The sequence below is a fragment of the Thermobia domestica genome, chromosome 14, assembly GCF_964235325.1.
Source record: "Thermobia domestica chromosome 14, izTheDome1.hap1.1, whole genome shotgun sequence".
Taxonomy (NCBI): domain Eukaryota; kingdom Metazoa; phylum Arthropoda; class Insecta; order Zygentoma; family Lepismatidae; genus Thermobia; species Thermobia domestica.
In genome coordinates, this window is record NC_137467.1 from 42,750,297 (window position 1) to 42,772,509 (window position 22,213).

The window sequence follows — 22,213 nt, forward strand, 5'->3', positions numbered from 1 at the left end:
TACATAACAAAATATACTTGTTCTCGATTAGGAAAATACTTTCTCACGAACTAGTTTATAAATGTAGAAAATCGAAATTTATTGATAACTCAACCAGAAATTGGAAAAAGTAATAAACGTCATACAAAAGTTTTATTTTATATTATTATTATTACTATTATTATTAACAATAATAATAGTACAACGTGGGAAATTCAGATGCAAAATGGGATTTTACACCTCTGCAGTGTTGCCAGATCCACTGATTTTGCAGGAGATCTGCTTTTTCTACGTTCTACTGATCTACTGCGAAAGAAAATGAAAAGTGAACAATCTCCTGCTCTTTCCTTATTTTGAGGAGTTGAAGAAATATATTATTATTATTATTATTATTATTATTATTATTATTATTATTATTATTATTATTGTTATTATTATTATTATTATTATTATTATTATTGAATTTTCAATGTTTCCTCACATAAAAAGATGAAATTTCTCTGTTATAGTACACAAAGCTCTGTAGAGCATATGGTTATAAAGCTTTACTGTATATAATATGAATCCAATGAATACAACTGTACGTCATCTTCTATAAGATTTGTCTATATTCTGACTTTCTGTAAGACTTACAAGTAAGTGTTGTTTAGATTGGGACTTGGGTTGGAAGAGTGGCTTAGATAATTTCTCCACGATCGTCAGCAAGAAATCGTCTTACGCCACGATCACGTGTGACTGTACCATATAGCTACGTTATCGCTTCGTGCATGAAAAGGCATTTTCTCACTGCACTTTGCTCTTCACTACGTTTTACTTCACACACGTGTGTATCAAATAATATTAATATAAATCAGGACTTTCCCTTTTGTTTACTCAACGTAGTTAATCGGAAATGAATTCTGGACTGCTTGTTTTGACTACTGCCTCCTTAATAATGGCAAACTTTATTGCTCCCCCCTTTGGATTTACATTCAAACGCCACCACTGTAAGTGTCTACTGCTTTCTCCTGTTTTTATCTTCGAATCTCTTGCTTTTGCAACTGATTGATATGGCAACACTGCACCTCTGTAGATAGGATTTTATAATGTTTCAGGTTGGCATCACTGTGCTCCACTCCATTCTAGTTACGTCAGTAGTTCATACAATAGATTTATGGACATTGCTAACAAAACTTTATGATAAGATTAAGGGCCGTAATATTGATCAACAAGAAATTGAATAACATATAGTGACACAACATTAAATTTCTCTTGATTCGAATATATTGAAATATTTTTGAAAAAGCATAGTTAATTGATGATATCGTATCTTTCAATATCTGTCCTGATAGAACATCAAATATCATTTTTCATTATTTCCAGGTGAATTTGCATACGCAGACATCTATAACATGCATAAAACTCTTTATGAGCGATATGGAAAAATCTGCAGAATTTCCGGTATACCTGGTGGAGGAAACATGGTGTACTTATTTGATGCTGATTTGGTGGCCAAAGCTTTCCGTACTGAAGGACAGATGCCTCACAGGGAGCTTCTGCCAAGCATGGAATATTATAGAGATGTTTTGCGGAAGGATTTCTACGAAGGAATCGGAGGATTAATAAACACGTGCGTTAATTTACTTGTGTTGTTTATTCTGTTCTATGCAGGGTTGACTTAATTTTGTCCGTTCATTACTTTATTTGGATAGCAGTGGAAATAAGGGTTCGGGTTAAGGGTCTTCACTACAGCAAAAATAAACTACCGCTAATTTTCGAGGTTTTTTTTTTTTTTTTTGGTAATATGTTCGAAACAAATAAAAATATTCGAAAAGCAGAAAAGTAGTGAACTAGACAATACGATTTTGCATGTGATACCGTTATCACAACTCATCTATCTGCTTTCGATTTGCAACTGTAGATAGATTTAGCATTTTTGGGGGGTTCTGTAAATAGCAGAATACCAAAGGCAAATAGGTGACTTGTGGTAAAGGTATCAAATACCAAATAGTATTGTCTAGTTCACTCCGTTTCTGCTTTTCGAATATTTTTATTTGTTTTGAAGATATTAGAGAAAAACTCTAAAATTAGCGTAGTTTAAGACCCTTAAGAGACTGACATACTACAAATAATACAAAATTTACCTTTTTTTCTTTTGCTTGTTTTTCATAAGTGAAAGGAGATAATGAAATGCAACTTACCACAACCACAGATAACGTTATTCTACAACAGAAAATATGAACCAGAAGAATTTTAAGTGTTGCTATCCATAGAAATTACAGTGTTGCCACAATAACATTTCCCCCAAAATCTAAGTTAAGGCAGCGACTAGAGGAAGGAACTAAACTGCATTTGATTACGTATCGTGTTGTTTTGTCATCATGTGAGCTGCTTTTTAAATAACATTAATATCTAATTTTAATAACTGTATGTTAAAATTATTTTATTTACTACAAACTAAATACAATTATTGTTTTAAAAAAATAGTTCATGTTTTCTGTTGTAAAATAACATTATCTATGATTGTGGTAAGTTGCATTTCATTATCTCCTTTCCCTCATGAAAAACAAAGCAAAAGAAAAAAGGTAAATTTTGTATTATTTATAGTATGTCAGTCTCTTAATGGATTAATTAACATTTGTGTGAATTTATTGAACACGTAACTCATCATACCCAGAGAAGAGCAAAGTTACCGCCTCCATCCATTCCATTTTATTAATAAAATTATTTGTTATTTTACATCTGTATAGTAAACGAAGAGACCTAGATTAACGTCCTGGCCAAAATGATTTAAGTAAAAGGGATGTCCCATAAAGAATCCAACTTTGAAAATGCCAGCATTTCTGTTCTGTTAAGTTGGCAGCTCTGAACGTTACACGATTTTTATCTAGTCACGGGGCGCTGAATAACGCATGATTGTTAGTAGTCACGAGGCACTGAATAACGCATGATTGTTAGTAGTCACGGGGCGCTGAATAACGCATGATTGTTAGTAGTCACGGGGCGCTGAATAACGCATGATTGTTAGTAGTCACGGGGCGCTGAATAACGCATGATTGTTAGTAGTCACGGAGCGCTGAATAACGCATGGTTGTTAGTAGTCACGGGGCGCTGAATAACGCATGATTGTTAGTAGTCACGAGGCGCTGAATAACGCATGATTGTTAGTAGTCACGGGGCGCTGAATAAAGCATGATTGTTAGTAGTCACGGGGCGCTGAATAACGCATGATTGTTAGTAGTCACGGGGCACTGAATAACGCATGATTGTTAGTAGTCACGGGGCGCTGAATAACGCATGATTGTTAGTAGTCACGAGGCGCTGAATAAAGCATGATTGTCATGTGTTTTCTGTATGGATAGAAATGGAACCATTCACGACGGAATAACGCTTTGCCATAGTGAAAACTTATTACAAATGTTATGAATGTTGTTCAGAGACTATTCTTATTCGCAAACTCCATAAAATGTTTGGTCAGCATCATTACACGTGCGTGTCAGACATTATGCTCCGCCCCTCCTTTCCAGTCTAGGTAGATAACTTCTTCAACGCCCCTCGTATGTATCACCGATTGTGTTCTTGTGTTAGTATTATGACTCCCTTCAAATCCGTCTTTTGCTTTCCCCTTCACTTTGAAAAAATCCTGCGGGCATCCCTGATTATATTGTATGAAAGCCTACAATCACTCGTTTTTTTTTTCAGAAAAAATTCAGGGGGGGGCACTGGTGGTACTATTCTATTTATTATTATATTACAGACGTATTATTTTTGGTCTCCTCCGGGGGTACTGTCAGAGGTCCGGGGGCAGTGCCCCCCCTAAAACATGCCTGGAAGAAATATTGCCAACTATATTATTATCGTCTAATGACAATCGATAGTCAATATCGTCTAATCGATATACAGTGGTGGATCTAGCCCGGGTATAGGGGCTAGGCTCTTATTTATATAGTTTTTTTTTAAGTTTATAATAAACTCACAATATACCTATCATAAACTGGGTTCTGGCTACCCCTCAGTTTTTACTTTCTAGATCCGCCACTGTCAATATACCTTTTGTGCTGAACAAAATATCAGTAGTAGTTTTCGAGAAAATGAGCATAAAACCGATTGTAAACATTACAAATTGATGCTGTACAAAAACACCTCATTAAGATAAAATTTATTTTAAAGTATACCTTCACTAAGTTCTCCATTATGACACTAACAAGGCATACACCTTCACTAAGTTCTCCATTATGACACTAAGAAGGTGTAATGTCTCACGTTCGGCGAGGACATTACAAAAGTTAAATATTGTTTCATAATTATTTAATTTGTTAGTGAACAGGGTCTAATTCTGCACCATAAAATTTCAACATACAAAAAGGAGAAAGTAAATAAAAATAATGTTATAAATTATTCTTTTGTTAAAAAATAAACAAACTGAAAAAAAGGATAGAATTTGTTAAAAACTATTAAGTTAAAGTACTAGTTGTAACAAATAATAAATTGTGGAAAAGTTTGGAGGATTGTTTCAAATATATTGCGATTTGAAGTGAAACGTAGAATTACATCTAATTATACCTAAAGTTTATTTATAATATTATTTAAGCAAGATAGAAATTGAAGAAATGAAGTACTAATACGTGAACCCACTCCGGGTTCTCAATGACAAAATCTGATGTTTTCCGATATGAATTGAATCCTATTTTAACTTCGCCCAAATTTTAAGTAAATGATGACCCATTATCTATCTCAAAATCAGCAGATGGTATTGCAAGTCTCACCAACTTTTCTACGTAAGATGTTGCTGATAAGATGGTGGTGAAGATGTGAAGTCGGCTAGAAGATACACACAGGTTTCATATGTAGTGCCATCTTGGGAATCTTGTGCTGAAGCTGTCTTCTTATAATTGATTGAAGTGAAGCTTGAGGTATGTTTGTTTATGCGTAAAAAAAAAAAGAGAATCGAGAAACATGAAATATATTTATATTACGGAGATTGTTAAAAAGAAGTAATGAATGTTGTATGATAATAATAAATAATAATTATATAGATAGAAAATAATAAAATAATGGGAATAATGATAAAAGTATATGAAAGCAAATATAATGTATATAAGCAATAATGTTAACTAAACGACATACTAATCAGCACTATTCCCTAATAATTACAAGATGAGCATTACAAACTATGCCAACAACCAATTTTTATATATACCATTACAATCGAAACTAAACAGCTCAGTTAGAATTGTTTCAGACTAGCGACACATATCTATTTACCTATAAATTTAATACGACCACTAGTAAAATAAGAATTACTGAGAAACATCTTACTTATCGTATTACTTTTGTTGATCTGTACATTACTGGATTTTTTGTTTATGGGCAAGTCAAAGATAGTCAGAAAAGAGAAAATAAAATAAGTATTGTGTACAGATAATGTGATATGTTGTTTATGTGAATATTTATGTTTTGTATATGTATATGTTTTATTTACCAATTTTGTTTCAGGTCCAATCTATAATATTATAATATGTTGTATTCCGGTAATTGTTTAGGCTTGTGTATAGCCCGCTCCCCCAGTTCTTTGTCACCGGAACTGGAAGAGTCACTACTACTACTACTACTGCTATTACTACAACTACTACTACTATTGCTGCTACTACTACTACTACTACTACTACTACTACTACTACTACTACTACTACTACTACTGCTACTACTATTACTACTACTCTGACTACTACTACTATTTATATCGAGAACAGAACCCAACCAACCTCTGCCGGGCTTCTAACCCGCTCCTACTACTACTAGTATTGCTACCAACTACCACCACTACTACTTCTACTGCTACTACTACTACCACTACTACTACTACTACTACCGCTACTACTACTTATACTAAAGCCTCCTTACCACAAGATTTACATCTTAAATATTTATAACATGTGATTCCGATTCATTATGAACTAATTTGAACCGTTAGAATCACTATGATTCGTTTAAAATCACTGGGGGGAGCGGGCTATACTCAATCCATTGTTTAGATAATGTCCTTAACATATTCTTTCTGAATGCAACTATGGCAAATGTTCGATTCCTTGGGGTACGGACTCTCTACACTCCGAATTTGGATGCATTACTGTTGCTTGGAGCTATGCTCTAAGCTGGCGACTCGGGCCATTCAAAGTCGCCTAGCATGGTTTTCTTTGGATTGTGCGTTGAACGACTTTAATGCTAAAAATCTATTTCCGTTGCGCGTTAACATCAGAAGGAAGAGCAGGACAAAGGCATATACCTTCAGTAATTTCACATTATGACACTAAGAAGGCATATACCTTCACTAAGTTTCCCATTAGGACACTAATAGGGCATATACCTTCACTAAGTTTCCCATTATGACATTAACAAGGCATATACCTACACTAAGTTCCTCCATTATGTCACTAACAAGGCATATACTTTTACTAAGTTCCGCATTATGACACTAACAAGACAACCAGTACATAGTATAGTTAATAAGATTAGCCTAAAATTATAATTAGTTCTTAAGTTTTAATTTCTGTTCAACGAAAATATTTTTTCAAATGTAAGACATACATCAGTCGATTAATCAGACTAAACGAAATAACATACGTGAGGGTAAATTTTCATGTATAGTTTTTCAGAAAATCAAATTTTGGGGCGATAAAAAGTATTGTTCATTATCAATAATAGTTAACAGTGTATTTTGCTGGAAGGAATTGGAATTTTGTGTTTCACTAACTGATACACTGTGTTTCCCAAATCGTGAAACATTTTGTGTTTCTATAACGGTGACACATTTCGTGTTTCCAAAATCGTGAAACATTTCTTATTTCCCTAACGGGGACATATTTTATTTCCCTAACTGTGACACATTTTCTATACCCCTAACTGTGACATATTTTGCGTTTCCCTAACGGTGGGACATTTTCTGTTTCCCTAATGGTGACACATTTTGTGTTTCCCTAACTGACACACTTTGTGTTTCCCAAACCGTGAAACATTTCGTGTTTCTCTAACAGTGATACATTTTGTGTTTCCCTAACGAAGACATATTTTGTGTTTGCCTAACAGGGACATATATTGTTTCCCTAATTGTGACACATTTTGTGTTTCCCTAACGGTGGCACATTTTCTGTTTCCCTAATGGTGACACATTCTATGTTTTCCTAAAGGTGATATATTTTGTATTTCCCTAACGGTGTCATATTTTGTTTCCCTAACGGTGACACATTATGTGTTTCCCTAACGATGACACATTTTATGTTTCTGTAGTTTGACACATTTTGTGTTTCCCTAATGATGACACATTTTGTTTCCCTAACGTGACACATTTTGTATTTCCCTAACGATGACACATTTTGTGTTTCCCTAACAGTTGCACATTTTCTGTTTCTAATGGTGAAACATTTTGTGTCTCCCTATTGATGACATACTCCTTACGCGCATACTACTTGTAAAAAAAAAAATTCAAACACCAGATTAATTTTAATTAACCATTATGAATACTTCTTCTCATAGGCAAGGTGAGAGATGGAAATCATTCAGAAGTAAAGTTAATCAGCCGATGATGCAACCAAGGACAGCAAGGCTTTATGTTAAACCCATAAACGATGTGGCAAATGATTTCATTGACCTGTAAGTATGCTTTCTTTTTCTATCCAACTATTGTGTAAATCAGTGGTTCTCAACCTAATTCCTAACCCCATTTTATCACATCATCTTCCAGTGACCCCCTTATTATTTCTGGTTTGTAATAAGCTTGTGTATGATTTTTAATATACGTATTGCGGAGATCTCACGATATCCATCTATTTCTGTAACAGTAGAATCCATTTGTTGATTATAGTGGATACAGGAAGTTCCTTAAATGCGAATAGATTAAAACCAACTTTGGTCAGCTCATTCATATTACAAATATCGAATCCGATCCGTCATACTGTTAAATGGAGGCCGTTTCAAAATTTTAAAACTTCATAACTACCTTAATTTTGGGTCACATGATAAAAAAAATAAAGTGATTTCTAATTTTGTATTTTTTGTTGTATTTGTATTTTTCTGGTATTTCAATATGCAGATTTCATTAGTTTCATATCGTACCTCTTTTTATTTAAGTGATTTTTAAACAACCGTGCACCTGTTGAAAATGTTTAGTAGACCTATTTTTTGTTGTTCTTAACAGTATGTATAAAAATAAAAAACATGCCTATCAGAACAATATTCAAAATAATATTTAAAAATAATTTCCGGTATTAGGTTATAATCATATTTTTCTCTTCCACTATCTTCGCGACCTCCATGCTTAGAAATCCTGGTGTAAATCATCACACCCTAACTATTTAACATGCAATTTAACACTTTTCTTTCGTAAAACATTTTCTGTAACATAGTATCTTTTATATTCAGTTTTTAATAATTCTGGTTGATAAAATTTTCCTTTATTTTTTTCGTTGCTTAAGGGTCATTTCATGTCAAATCACCTAGAGCACTGTGCTTCAATATCTCAGATTCTATTCAAAGTTTTTATCATACATAAATACCAATGAAGTTATTCTAATTTTTTCCCCCGATTTTCTGGATGATTAATGGGCCGGGGACAAATTTTTGAAAAATGTTTTGCTTCAATTTAACTTTTTGGCACTCAGCATCGTGGAACTAAACTTACCATAACTTCCTTATTTTTGAAGTTATCGGGCTCATCTAGATGTCATTTGAAAGCTTAAGTTTTGCTCTTTCAGTAGATTTTAAGTAACCTTGCAAAAGGTTACACTGTTAGACATTAATGGACATACGAAACAAGTTTTAGGGCTTTTACAAATTGTGCCGTTGCTCAAAAGTTACAACTATGAAACTTTTGAAACTTTTTTTTATAAATTCATCTTAACACGTACATGGCACGGTTAAAAATTAAAGAGTGCTTTTTTTTATTTTTGCAATTATTATTTTTTATGTACGGAAATTTACAATTTTAAGTTTTGTTACAAAATATGTCCTTGCTCGTAAGTTACATCTATGAAACTTTTGAATTTTTTTAAATAGAATCATTGTAGCACACACATGATATGGTTAAAATACAAAAATGGTGCTTTTAGTATTTTGTAAGTATTATTATTATTATTATTATTATTATTATTATTATTATTATTATTATTATTATTATTGGTATTATTATTATTATTATTATTATTATTATTATTATTACTTGTGGTATAAGTTAAACACCACAATATGCATCACTGATATCGCAGATCGTATTATTTTTTAAAATCGTGTTTGTAACCTATTGTCAAAACATTCATCTCCAGACATGATGTAGAGAGAAGAGAAAGAGATACGACATCTGTAATATATGTATATGTGATTCACTAAGTTACTGTAGAAATTAATTAAAGGACACATAAGAGAGCGAAAAGGAGCTCTAGAAGTCTGAACTTTTTAGAAACGTCCTAGATAGGTGAAAATATAGTTAAAAATTGCAAAAGGAATCATGTAAATTACCTCTCTTTTCTTATATGATAGTATACTTTTTCTTTCACATCCAAACATCTCTATTCAGAATTACGAGATAAAGGTGGAGAGAGAAACATTCCCATTTCAAGAATTATATCAGGAAAAAAATCTTTTGACTTAGACTAGATTCGAACTCGCAACCCTTGAATCCATGGCTCAGCGCTCTACCGATTGAGCTAACAACTGCTGTTGGAAAAGCCAGATTTCTACAACTACCGGTTGCTGAATGGTGTGTATTAACTAAGTTTGCCGAGACAATTGCTTCATATAGCTATAATAATAATAATAATAATAATAATAATAATAATAATAATAATAATAATAATAATAATAATAATAATAATAATAATAATAATAATAATAAAGCAGAAGAAGAACAGAATCTAAAAGTCACATATGTTAAAAGTTTGACGTGCAGAGTAAGTCCTAATATGAGATTTTATTAATTATATATAATAAATGTAAGCGTGGTTTATTCGTGTGTGCTACTCAAACTGTGCAACTCACTACCTAGTCCCATAAGGGTTGTACGCTTATGGTACAGTAGCCTTGCGTCCTCCAACCGTGAAGAATGTTTCTGTTTGAACCTATGCGTGTCCTAAGAGGAAGGAGGAGATTGAAAGAAAGAAAAGTGGTTTAGAAATTATGCAAACGTAGAATATGTCACGAGGTGAGGTGATATAGAATTCAGCGTGTCTTTCAGCTACTACTCTATACAAAACGTGCAGGGGCGTCATTTCAGACTTCGCTTGAGGGGGGCAAGAGCACCACTGACGTAAGACTTTCACATTTTGTACTAATACATTAGTAGGCAATCGATTAAAGTATATGTAAACCTCAAACTCTCGGGGGGGGGCAATTGCCCCCTCCTGCCCTTCCTAAATGACGCCCCTGAAGACGTGCATCTACGACTTAACGTGGAACCCGAACCACACGACTCCTGACGGGAATCGAAACCCGTATCACCTCTAGTTCTATCATGGGAGACACAGGATCATGTAAAAATAATCGAAAATTTCTTCTATCTTTCTGATAAAGAAAACAAAGTTGATACCAGATATAAATAACGAAAAAACATATGAATTTAAATGTAAAATTTGAGTCCAAAATACCCACTTATAAACAACTGGTGAATTTTAGAAAATAAAGACATGTAAATTGAGGTTATGTGATTAACTTGGAGCTTCAAAAACCAACACCCAGAAACCACCGTGTAAAGTCTAACTGATGCAAATTTTTTTATTGCATTACTTGCTTTCGGGGAGTCCGCCCCCAGACGCTTGCATTTGCTCTTTCTCCGACCTCTCACTTCTCATATCCCTAAGACCTCTGATCTTAAGTGGTTTCGAGATATGGCTATCTTATTGTAACAATTTCAACTCCCAACTTTGACTTCCTGCTGTTTTTCTTCTAACCGTAATATATATATATATATATATATATATATATATATATATATATATATATATATATATATATATATATATATATATATATATATAAAACGCTGAAATACATCTTTAATCAAGATGTTTCTACTCTTAAGGGATTTTGGAATATGGCCATTCTATTTTACCAATTACAATTTAAACCTTTTTATTCTAATGAAAAATGAAAAAACGCAGAAACATGTCTTTAATTGTTTTACTTGCAAAATTAAACACCAATTTTCATTCCCGGCGGGAGCTCATGTACGTTTCGAATTCCACGTTAATCAGTAGGTTAACGTTTCATATAGCTTTGCTACTGAATGGGACGTTAAACTCAAAATCAACTCAACCAATTTTCATGTCAATAACCTTAACGATTTTCAAGTTATGACCATCCAATTATAACAATTGTAACTTTACCCTATTTTCTTCCTTTCTAGGGCAAATATCATAAAAACGCTTACATACATATCTAATTATTTTAAATGAGAAGTCCATATACCAAATTTCATGTCGTTAACACTCAAAGATTCCAAGGTATGGGCATTTTAAGATAATTGCCACTCCTCTTTCTCCCTTTTCCTTTCAAATTTCCAAATATTCTTCTTCTAGTGGAACCTTACATTACAAATCATATGCCCTTTCTAAACTTCAAGTTTCTAGCTTAAGCGGTTTGGCCTAGCGTTGATCAATCAGCCAGCCAGAACTTGTTATTTTATATAGAAAGATACATAATAAGCAAATTAATGACAAAAATATTACTACAAAAGCAATATAGCAAAGAACTCATATACTGTGTTAAAATATGTAGATATTCATTCATTTGGTAAAATTCATAAAACTAAGGGCACAAGCTTAGCGTACGCGCGTTTGGCGTGGGAGACCCAGGTTCGATTCCCGGTGGAAGCTCATGTGATTCGGATTCCACGTTAACCAGTAGGTCTACATATCATATAGCCTCGCTGCTGAACGGAATGTTAAACTCAAAATCAGCTCAGCTCTGCTAAGAGCATAAGCAGCGTGGACCTACGGCTTTTTGGGTCCAACCACAGATGACAAAATTACACCCCTATTGCTTTACAATTGCTGTAAATCTCCCTGCTTTGGAAATGAACGGAACTTGACATTCGCTTCACCAACTTTTCTATTTCGTGTGTTCATTTTAAAGCCGTACACAGCGCATGAGGGCATTGCTAAAGTTCTCAAAGTCAATGTAAGAAATACAGATGAGTTCTATTTACACAATGTGTACAGTAGAAAATATTCAATAATATTCCACATAGAAAATATCATACACAACAGTGTGTAAGAAATTCATCAAATGTTTAAAAATCAAAGTAAACGTACTTCAACACAAATGCATTTAAAACCTGACTCTGAGAGCGCAATAATGTTATCTTGTTCGAAGGGTCAGTGATTTTGTGTCGAACAGGCTGAGCGTGGGCTTACCCTGCCTTATGTTTCGCAACATTGCTCTTGGTCAAGTGGTTTATTGCTTGTGCCTTTAGGTATTTGCCCTAAAGCTATACAGCGAGTTGTGTGCTTTCTTCCTTCCCTGCCCCTGGCTGGCGAAAATATTATTTGCTTTTCATGCATTAGGATAAAGGGCAAGACCTTGGAAGGGAGTAACATATAAAATGATCGAAAACGACAACCGATGTTCATGTAGAGTTCATAGTTTCGAGGTCGCTGAGATGGTTAGGCGTAAAGCTATCAGCTATTTTCTGTTAGTGATTTCTTCATATAACCAAGTTAACGAATCAGTGATAGAACGTTCACCTCTGGTGCTTGGGGTCACGGGTTCGATCCCAGTCCCCGCCAAGTGAACTTTGTGGTGGATAAACACCGTGTGCATGGGATTTCTCGGAGTTCTCCCGTTTCCTCCCACTTTCTTCATTCCACCATTTCATTCATTATTCATCATCACCGTCTCCTTTAGCCTAACCGGCATAACCGCGGGACGTAAAACTCAAAGATTTCATTTCATTTCATTTTCAAGTTAACGAACCTTGACTTACCTGCGTACAGTGGTTGGTTAATGTGTCCTCGATGGCTATTTTTACTTTTTCCATGATCATCCCATACCATACAGTATTTTTTATGTTTTGAAAAAGCTTGATTCCATCAATTCGTTAAACAACAATGTTTCTTTTTTTTCTAATCATGTTTCTTAGTATTATCCTCTTCATTCTAACTAATTTAAATATTTTCAATAATTCAGAATTTAGACTAAAAAATGTTACAATGATCAAGAATTGTATAAGAAGAGGACTCTTCATTTCTAATCATTGTCATAACCGGAAGGGAAAACTTTAAAAAAAATTGAAATATCTTAGCAGACGTAGAAAATCGACGGAAATAATAAACATCAACTATTAGTTGACTCTTAGAAGTATAGTATATAGTTCTCAACCCAAGTAGAAGATGCACTCTTTGCTTCATGAAAATAATAAACATTTTCCAAAAATAATTACAGAAAAGTAATTTCATGACATTTACTGAGCGAACATAGGTTACTGGTTAGCGTTGACCTTTGTAATTGGAAGTCTCCAGGTTCAAATTTCGATACAAGGCATCCTGACTAGTGATTTTGCAGTACCACTGGGCGAATACCGGGATACTTTTAATACATAAGCTTTGGAAAATTTTCTTGAAAACTTTGTTCTTATGTTGTTAATGTTTCAGTGTGAAATGGCATTTTGCTGCATGGAAAATATTTTTAGTAAACAAAATATAGTAGATGAATGGTTAGTATAAGGGACTCCTACTTGTTTTCTTTAGGTTCAAATCCCGACTGTTCTTATTGATTTTTTCTTTTAGTTACGCTCATATGTTGCGCTCCAGAAGTTCAATTTTGAATTAAATGTAGTCGCAGCTAGTTTAAACAAATTATTTTCAAAACTTTTTGCTATTATATGTTTTTGCTTTACTTGCGATGTTTCAACTTTGATATTAGATCTTAGACCTTAATGTAACTCATTTTCCTACGTCATATTATGATGAATGTTTTCACAACAACGATAGTCGGGCGGTAATACAGAATTCCATTGTTACTGCGGGGCCGGATCTTGAATCCTGCGAACATGTAAATATTCATTTTAAAAATGTTATGATGAAAAATTTTCCTCATATAGCTTCGAATAAATATTGTACAGACTGAGATACAGATAAAATACATCAAAAGGACAATAAAGTCGAATCTTCGCTTGGTTGGCTGTAAAACACCCCTTTACAAATGAAATGGACTCGCACATCAATTTCTTGCTGTACTGTACTGTGGAGTTACAACCACAGTTATTTGCTCAATTATCAGTTCTTTACTGAAAGAATGTGGGGATAGTACTTTGCATGGCAAGAGAGAAAGTACGTGGGGATCTGAGCAGTACAGCGCTGAAGTAATTAATTGGGGATGAATGAAATGAAATGCATGTTTTCTAATAGAAGAAATCACAGAGACACAAAGGTTAGGAAAGGAAAGGGTTTTACTGTACCTCAGCCATTTCGATATGATGAGCCTCTTCAAATATCGGGTGAAGCCTTATCCTCCAATTCGTTGAGTGTTTCCGTCTGGTATCGATCCCGGACCTCACGTTCGAGAGTGAAGAACCTCTCGACCTCAGGGCAACAGCTCCCAGATGTCCTGGCCTCTTCAGAATGACACCTCTGTCATGCAATGGTTGGTGAGGGCTCAGGCGTGCCGACCGTCTTTCAGTTGCTGCTACGACGACTCTTCTGAATAGGGGTCCAAAGTGTGTTTCTGGCGGCTTCTGTCACACTTCTCACCTCGAGGGTCCCGTGTCCCCTGGTTTTGTTCTACTTCTTTGCTTTCGCTTCTTCCTGGTGCTCTGCACGTGGAGGACTAGCTCATCACAATTATATTGGTCAATAGGGAAGTTTGTTAATTGCTGAAACGGCGTGGCTGAGCTTGTTTTGATGAAGTTACGGAAACTAGGAAGAGAATGGTAAGCATGAATTTGTATTGGGATGAGGTGACAACATAGGGAAGTCTCTTCTTTATTATTTAATAATTACAATTTCTTGTTTGAAGAACAATAACAACATACAGGGAGAATTCAAAATAGGCGCTAAGCCTGATATCCTCTAGAAATTGATGCCAATGCCACACTCACAAGAGATGCTAGTTTGAGGAAAATTTCCATGGCACAGGATAGACCTTTTAAAGAGGGGAAAAGGGATATTTTACGAATATGAGATAAAATCAATGTAAATTTAGCTTTCCAATAGATGTTGTATTAAGTACTATGACCGTAGAGCTAAAGACTGGTATTCTTTCCACAATCCCACCATATGCACAAAATACAAATATAACAGACTCTTCATTCCTTTCTCAACAGTTAAGGGTTGAGAAAGATCACCGTAAATGAACTGCACATTATCAAAGTTGAAGCAAGCATGGGCACCCAAAAGGGGACGAAAGGGCCAGGCCCCACCTGGCTTACGACAAGTATAATGTATATGTATAATTTCTTAAGATTTTCTTAATACAAAAAAAAATACCAAACGTAATATAGTAACGAGGGAGATGACCACCCTAAAAACATTCTTCGGGCCCCCATGCAAGCAAGTAGGCTTTCTTGTCCATTCGTCCAGGGAGTGGAGCGAATACTAAGAAAAGACGGGCGGTACAAATGGGTTCTTTAAAAATCATTTCTGAGGGAAATTTTAACTTAAGTTCCTAATGACTCACAATGGCTGTCCAGTGCTTAATGCTCACTTTGTTAATATCTATTAGTCATTTGTCATTCGTCAACATTTTCATTTCTATCCTAAGTCATTTCGTTTTTGTTTATATTTTTAATTTATAATGATGTGTGCTTTCACTTTTTAATAGTACTTTGTTTTTCATGTAATAATAATGACCAACGATATAAAACCAAGTGAGCATTTTATCGGAAAAGTAAGCTACAAAACGTGAAAGAAGATAAGAGGCAACCGAAGGCTCTAAACAAGTTTCTTTCGAGTGCTGAACAAAATTAGACAAATATTGAGGTGGAGAGTTGTCAATATCAGTCACTGTTAACGAAGCATTTGCAGGTCGACATTCTTTTGAAGCTGACAAATTTATTTTAACCTGATTGCAGTAATTTAATTGTTGAATTAAAATGGAACGATACGGTCATTTCGGTTACGGGTCTGAATTAAATTTCATGTATTTCAAAATTTGTTTGAATACAATTAGTTTTCACGTGGCATATAAGTATAGAACTTGAAAGGATATAATCGAAAGCGACGAAAGGTCATTTGGATGACAAGTATTTTTTTCAGTACTCTCACTTTCAATCACAGCAGCGTATACAGATGCTCGTTTTATTATGACAGATAACAATAATTATTAATCCATTCTCTGCTAATAAATTTAGATGGAGCGATATTTTAAATTAGTAATAATTCTAATGCAAAGTAGAATTTTGATTATTAGTTACTTGTGTTCAGGGATGTAACGACATAGGTGCTACGGATGCGCAAGGGGCCAGGTCGAGACAGAATTTTCCAGACAAAATTCGAGTCGAGACACGGCTCTTCCAATAGAGAAATATACATTTTTCGAGTCGAGCCATCACTTTTACAGCACATTTTCGAGACGAGACAGCCACAAATCTTGTATCCTGCGCATCCCTAATAGGTGCAGTTTTCTATTCAGAAAACATCTTCCGGGGGGCACACTTAGTAGGGCCACTGCTGGTACTCTTTTATTTATTATTATATTATAGACGTATTATTTTGAACTTACCCGGGGGGAGTGGCCCCCTAAAATATGTGTGGACGAAACACTGAACAGGCAGTCTGAGAGTCTGGATCCCCCAATTACACAAAATTATTTGCATTTTGTAGGCTCTTCCGAAAAAATCTTCGGACCTCAATGGGTGCATCATTACTTGTGTTTACATTGTGTTACTGCCTGATTTCGAACGTCTATGTTGGAAAGAAACATGAAAGAATTGAATTGAAATGAAATGAAATCTTAAAGTTTTACGTCCCACGGTTATGTCGGTTAGGCTAAAGGAGACGGTGATGATGAGTAATGAATGAAATGGTGGAATGAAGAAAGTGGGAGGAAACGGGAGAACCCCGAGAAAACCCACGCACACGGTGTTTGTCCACCACAAAGTTCACTTGGCGGGGGCTGGGATCGAACCGGGACCCCAAGCACCAGAGGTGAACGCTCTACCACTGAGCCACCGCGGCCCCATGAAAGAATTGAATTGTTCTATAGGCATAAGGGGCCCTGAAAAGAATTTTTGCGGAGAAACATGATTTTAAAGTTCTGCCACTGATCGTGGACAAATTACATATAAATTAAGACACACTTTTGTCATTTGTTGTGTATTGAACTAGTTTAACTAAAATTAATAAAGAATTATTTGAAATCAAGTATATCTCAAGAACGATTAAATGGACTAGCTTTGATGGCCATTGAAGATGACATTCTGAATGAAATTGATATGGATGCAATAATAAGAGATTTTGCCAAATTGAAAGCCAGAAAAGTGTCTTTATAACATGAACTTTACAGTAACAAAGAAAACGAGAAATTAAGCTAATTACCATATTTGTATCACTAGAAAACACTATTTAAATATGCTTTTAATGAAGTGTAAGAGCATATCTCTTTGTCAAAATCAAACCTGTGATAATGTTAGACTTGAAGCTCATTAGTTTTATTCTATTTCGACTTTTATGTTTCAACTGTATTTGTCAAAATACATCTTAGGTATACATTTTAGTTGTTTCCTGTGCTTATTTAATAATAATAATAATAATAATAATAATAATAATAATAATAATAATAATAATAATAATAATAATAAAAAGATATAAATTATTAAAACTGGAACTTTGGTCATGATTCATCCACAGTTAATTAGGTTTAATTTTGCCATTTTCCTTTAATACTCACTGGAAGACTGAATTATTATATATTGAAGAAATTTGTAATTGTAACAATTATCTGAAGATTTTTTGTCCATTACAGCATTCAATTCTTTTATTATCATATAGGCGGGGCGCCTAAATATTATTTGCTTACAGTTACGAAATGTCTACAACCGCCCCTGTTACTGTTATCTATCTATCTATCTATCTATCTATCTATCTATATATATATATATATATATATATATATATATATATATATATATATATATAGAGAGAGAGAGAGAGAGAGAGAGAGAGAGACAAAGTTTTGACTCAGAAAAAGTACTGTTGAACGTACGATGCTACATGGCTCCTGGAGGGTGCACAATTTACCCCTAAAAATTCTTTCGATCACTGAAATAAATTCCTGCCTACGCCCCTGTAAAGCAGTAAGAATGTTAGGGACTGATCAGGGGGTAATGCCTCCCTGGAGCAACGACAGTTCCCCAGAAATCATACCTCTGATAGGTCCGGATGTGACACCAGTACTTGTGTGTTACCACTCTTCCCTCTCAGTGTACTGAAACTTAAGTCAAAGGAACTGTTCTGAAATCTTCACCGATTCTCTCCTCTGAAACCACATGCGAATGGGGCCGACCTTGTTCATATACCACATCTGGAATATTACTATTTATGTCAGAGATACCGAAAAATATATATTCGACACAAATATAGGATGTTTCGATTTTATTTTATTTATTTTTTGCCTGTCACCCTCCCACTCTGACCTCCATGCCAACCAAGGCTTAACTTCTACCTAAGCAACATCGACAGCGTCACTATTCATCTTCGACCACGAAAACTATGATTTCGATACTAATATTGTTCATATTTGACTACTTTTACATGTCCCTTTCCCCTTATTACGAATGACTTCAGTGTCTCGCCTCACTGGAGCAATTGCAACAAACTTAAGTATAACTATAAAACACCACCTGTAAAATAAATGTGCGGGTGATCTTTTTCGGAGAGGAATTCATTAGCTGCTTTTCCAATGTGGTGGCTTTATTCGCTTCCCATGCTAAAGATTGCCAAAGAGCTCAACTCTCGAAATGAGTTTTTGCAATATAATGAGGCAGTATTTAATTCGAATGTGAAGGAAATCATTGCGTAAATTGTCCCTTCCCCTCCTTAGAAGTCTAAGCTACAATATGTATCTAATAATTTTGAATTAGAAATATATGCATCGAGTTTCATATCCTTAACTTTAAGGTGTCCTGAGTTAAGTAAATGAATAAACTTCCTGTTAACGAAAGAGTAAAGCTTTGGGCTTTAATAGTATCGGGAGTGTAATTATGCATTTCAGTGACCCCGAAAGCTATTGAATAGACACTCATATATTTCAATTAGGAATTTTTAATTATCACCCCTCCTATTAAACCTCCATGCAGATAATGCTAAAATTTGATGTGAACGATATAGAGGGTATCATACATAATTCATGCACTCAAAAGCTATGGATTTAACATTAATATCGTTCATTTTCGATTGTTTTTACATGTTCCTGTGTCTCCCATGATAGAACTAGAGGTGATACGGGTTTCGATTCCCGTCAGGAGTCGTGTGGTTCGGGTTCCACGTTAAGTCGTAGATGCACGTCTTGTATAGAGTAGTAGCTGAAAGACACGCTTAACTCTATATCACCTCGCCTCGTGAGATATTCTACGTTTGCATAATTTCTAAACCACTTTTCTTTCTTTCAATCTTCTCCTTCCTCTTAGGACACGCATAGGTTCAAACAGAAACATTCTTCACGGTTGCAGGACGCAAGGCTACTGTACCATAAGCGTACAACCCTTATGGGACTAGGTAGTGAGTTGCGCAGTTTGAGTAGCACGCACGAATAAACCACGCTTACATTTATTATATATATTTAATAAAATCTCATATTAGGACTTACTCTGCACGTCAAACTTTTAACATATGTGACTTTTTAGATTCTGTTCTTCTTCTACTTTATTATATTATTATTATTATTATTATTATTATTATTATTATTATTATTATTATTATTATTATTATTATTATTATTATTATTATTATTATTATTATTATTATTATTATTATTATTATAGCTATATGAAGCAATTGTCTCGGCAAACTTAGTTAATACACACCATTCAGCAACCGGTAGTTGTAGAAATCTAGCTTTTCCAGCAGTAGTTGTTAGCTCAATCGGTAGAGCACTGAGCCATGGATTCAAGGGTTGCGAGTTCGAATCTAGTCTAAGTCAAAAGATTTTTTTCCTGATATAATTCTTGAAATGGGAATGTTTCTCTCTCCACCTTTATCTCGTAATTCTGAATAGAGATGTTTGGATGTGAAAGAAAAAGTATACTATCATATAAGAAAAGAGAGGTAATTTACATGATTCCTTTTGCAATTTTTAACTATATTTTCACCTATCTAGGACGTTTCTAAAAAGTTCAGACTTCTAGAGCTCCTTTTCGCTCTCTTATCTGTCCTTTAACTAATTTCTACAGTTACTTAGTGAATCACATATACATATATTACAGATGTCGTATCTCTTTCTCTTCTCTCTACATCATGTCTGGAGATGAATGTTTTGACAATAGGTTACAAACACGATTTTAAAAAATAATACGATCTGCGATATCAGTGATACATATTGTGGTTTTTAACTTGACATATAAAACAATAAATAGAAAAACTGAGAATACGAATCTTTTCGTGCACTGATGCTTCAATAACAGTGAACTGATGCTTCAATAACAGTGAACTGATGCTTCAAATCTGTGTCTTTACTCCCTTCACCTATGTTAATTCCCTAGTCAAAATAAAAACTCTTCAAAATTAATCACAAATTCTTATACAACCATCCCTTCCTTGGAGTACTGCGCGGTCAAATACCCGTCACTGTGATGTAAAGGCACTTATGGCGACGAGGATACAATTGGAAAATGTTGAAAGTCATAGTTAAAAGTACAAAAATATAATATTATGGTAATACCAAAACTACACATTACACCAGTTCTATTTTTAAGCATACCTAATATTTACTAAGATGATTATTTGAAAATGTTTTAAAGTGTGACAGTTGTCACTTCAGACTAGGAGTGGCCAAAATTTTCCGAAATTTCACTTTCCGGAATTTTTCCGAATTGCAGATTTTTCCGAAATCGGAATTTTTCGAATTCCGAAATGTTTCCGATTTTACTTTCCAGAATCCGTTAGGTAAAAATTCCGGAATTGGCCATCACCGCTTCAGAGAAAAGGCATAATCTGTTAACAACAATAAATCTGTATATTTCTGTACATTTAAAACACAAATAATAATAATAATTGCAAAAATACCAAAAGCACCCTTTTTTATTTTTTAACCATATCATTTTAAAACATTTTTCTCACCAGAACAAAATGAATTATTTAATAAGTATACGATTTTTGTTACAGTTTCAAGGACCTAACGTCCTCTTTATCGGACATTGAGAAAAGACAGATGACAGCAAATCTTATATCTTTCTCAGCCGTTAGTTAGCATTTTCATTTATATAATTTTAATTGTTGTTTTTATATATATAAAATTGACACTGTAACAAAAATCGTATAGTTATTAAATAATTCATTTTGTTCTGGTCAGAAAAATGTTTTAAAATGTTATTGTGATTATCCAGAACTATGGAGTATATTTATTATAACCATATCATGTATGTAATAAAATGATTTTATTAAAAGAAGCTTCAAAAGTGTCATAGTTTGTAACTTATGACCAATGACACAATTTGTAACAGAACTCAAAACTGTATATTTCCATACATGTAAAATACCAAATAATAATAATAATAATAATAATAATAATAATAATAATAATAATAATAATAATAATACTAAAAACACCCTTTTTATTTTTTAACCATACCATGTATGTGGTAAGATGATTCTATTAAGAAGTTTCATAATTGTAACTTACGAGCAATGACACAATTTGTAACAAAACTTAAAACTGTATATTTCCATACATGTAAAATACCAAATAATAATAATAATAATAATAATAATAATAATAATAATAATAATAATAATAACAAAAATACTAAAAACACCCTTTTTATTTTTTAACCATACCATGTATGTGGTAAGATGATTTTATTAAAAAGTTTCATAAGTAACTTACAAGCAATGACACAGTTTGTAACAAAACTTAAAACTGTATATTTCCATACATGTAAAATACCAAATAATAATAACAATAATAATAATAACAAAAATACTAAAAACACCTTTTTTATTTCTTTTTATTTTTTTAACCATACCATGTATGTGGTAAGATGATTCTATTAAAAAATTTCATAAGTAACTTACAAGCAATGACACAGATAAGTTTGTAACAAAACTTAAAACTGTAA

General features: G+C 33.8%; 1 protein-coding gene across 2 annotated transcripts in view; it reads left to right on the top strand.

Annotated features, from left to right (window-relative positions):
• Positions 1 to 22,213, top strand: part of LOC145669653 (putative cytochrome P450 49a1) — a 117,189-nt gene that overhangs the window by 15,923 nt on the left and 79,053 nt on the right. For both annotated transcript variants that reach the window (XM_081737903.1, XM_081737904.1), the window contains exons 3-4: positions 1,342 to 1,588; positions 7,492 to 7,608. In XM_081737903.1, coding sequence (XP_081594029.1) covers positions 1,342 to 1,588; positions 7,492 to 7,608 — 364 coding nt within the window. The remainder of the gene's footprint in view (positions 1 to 1,341; positions 1,589 to 7,491; positions 7,609 to 22,213) is intronic.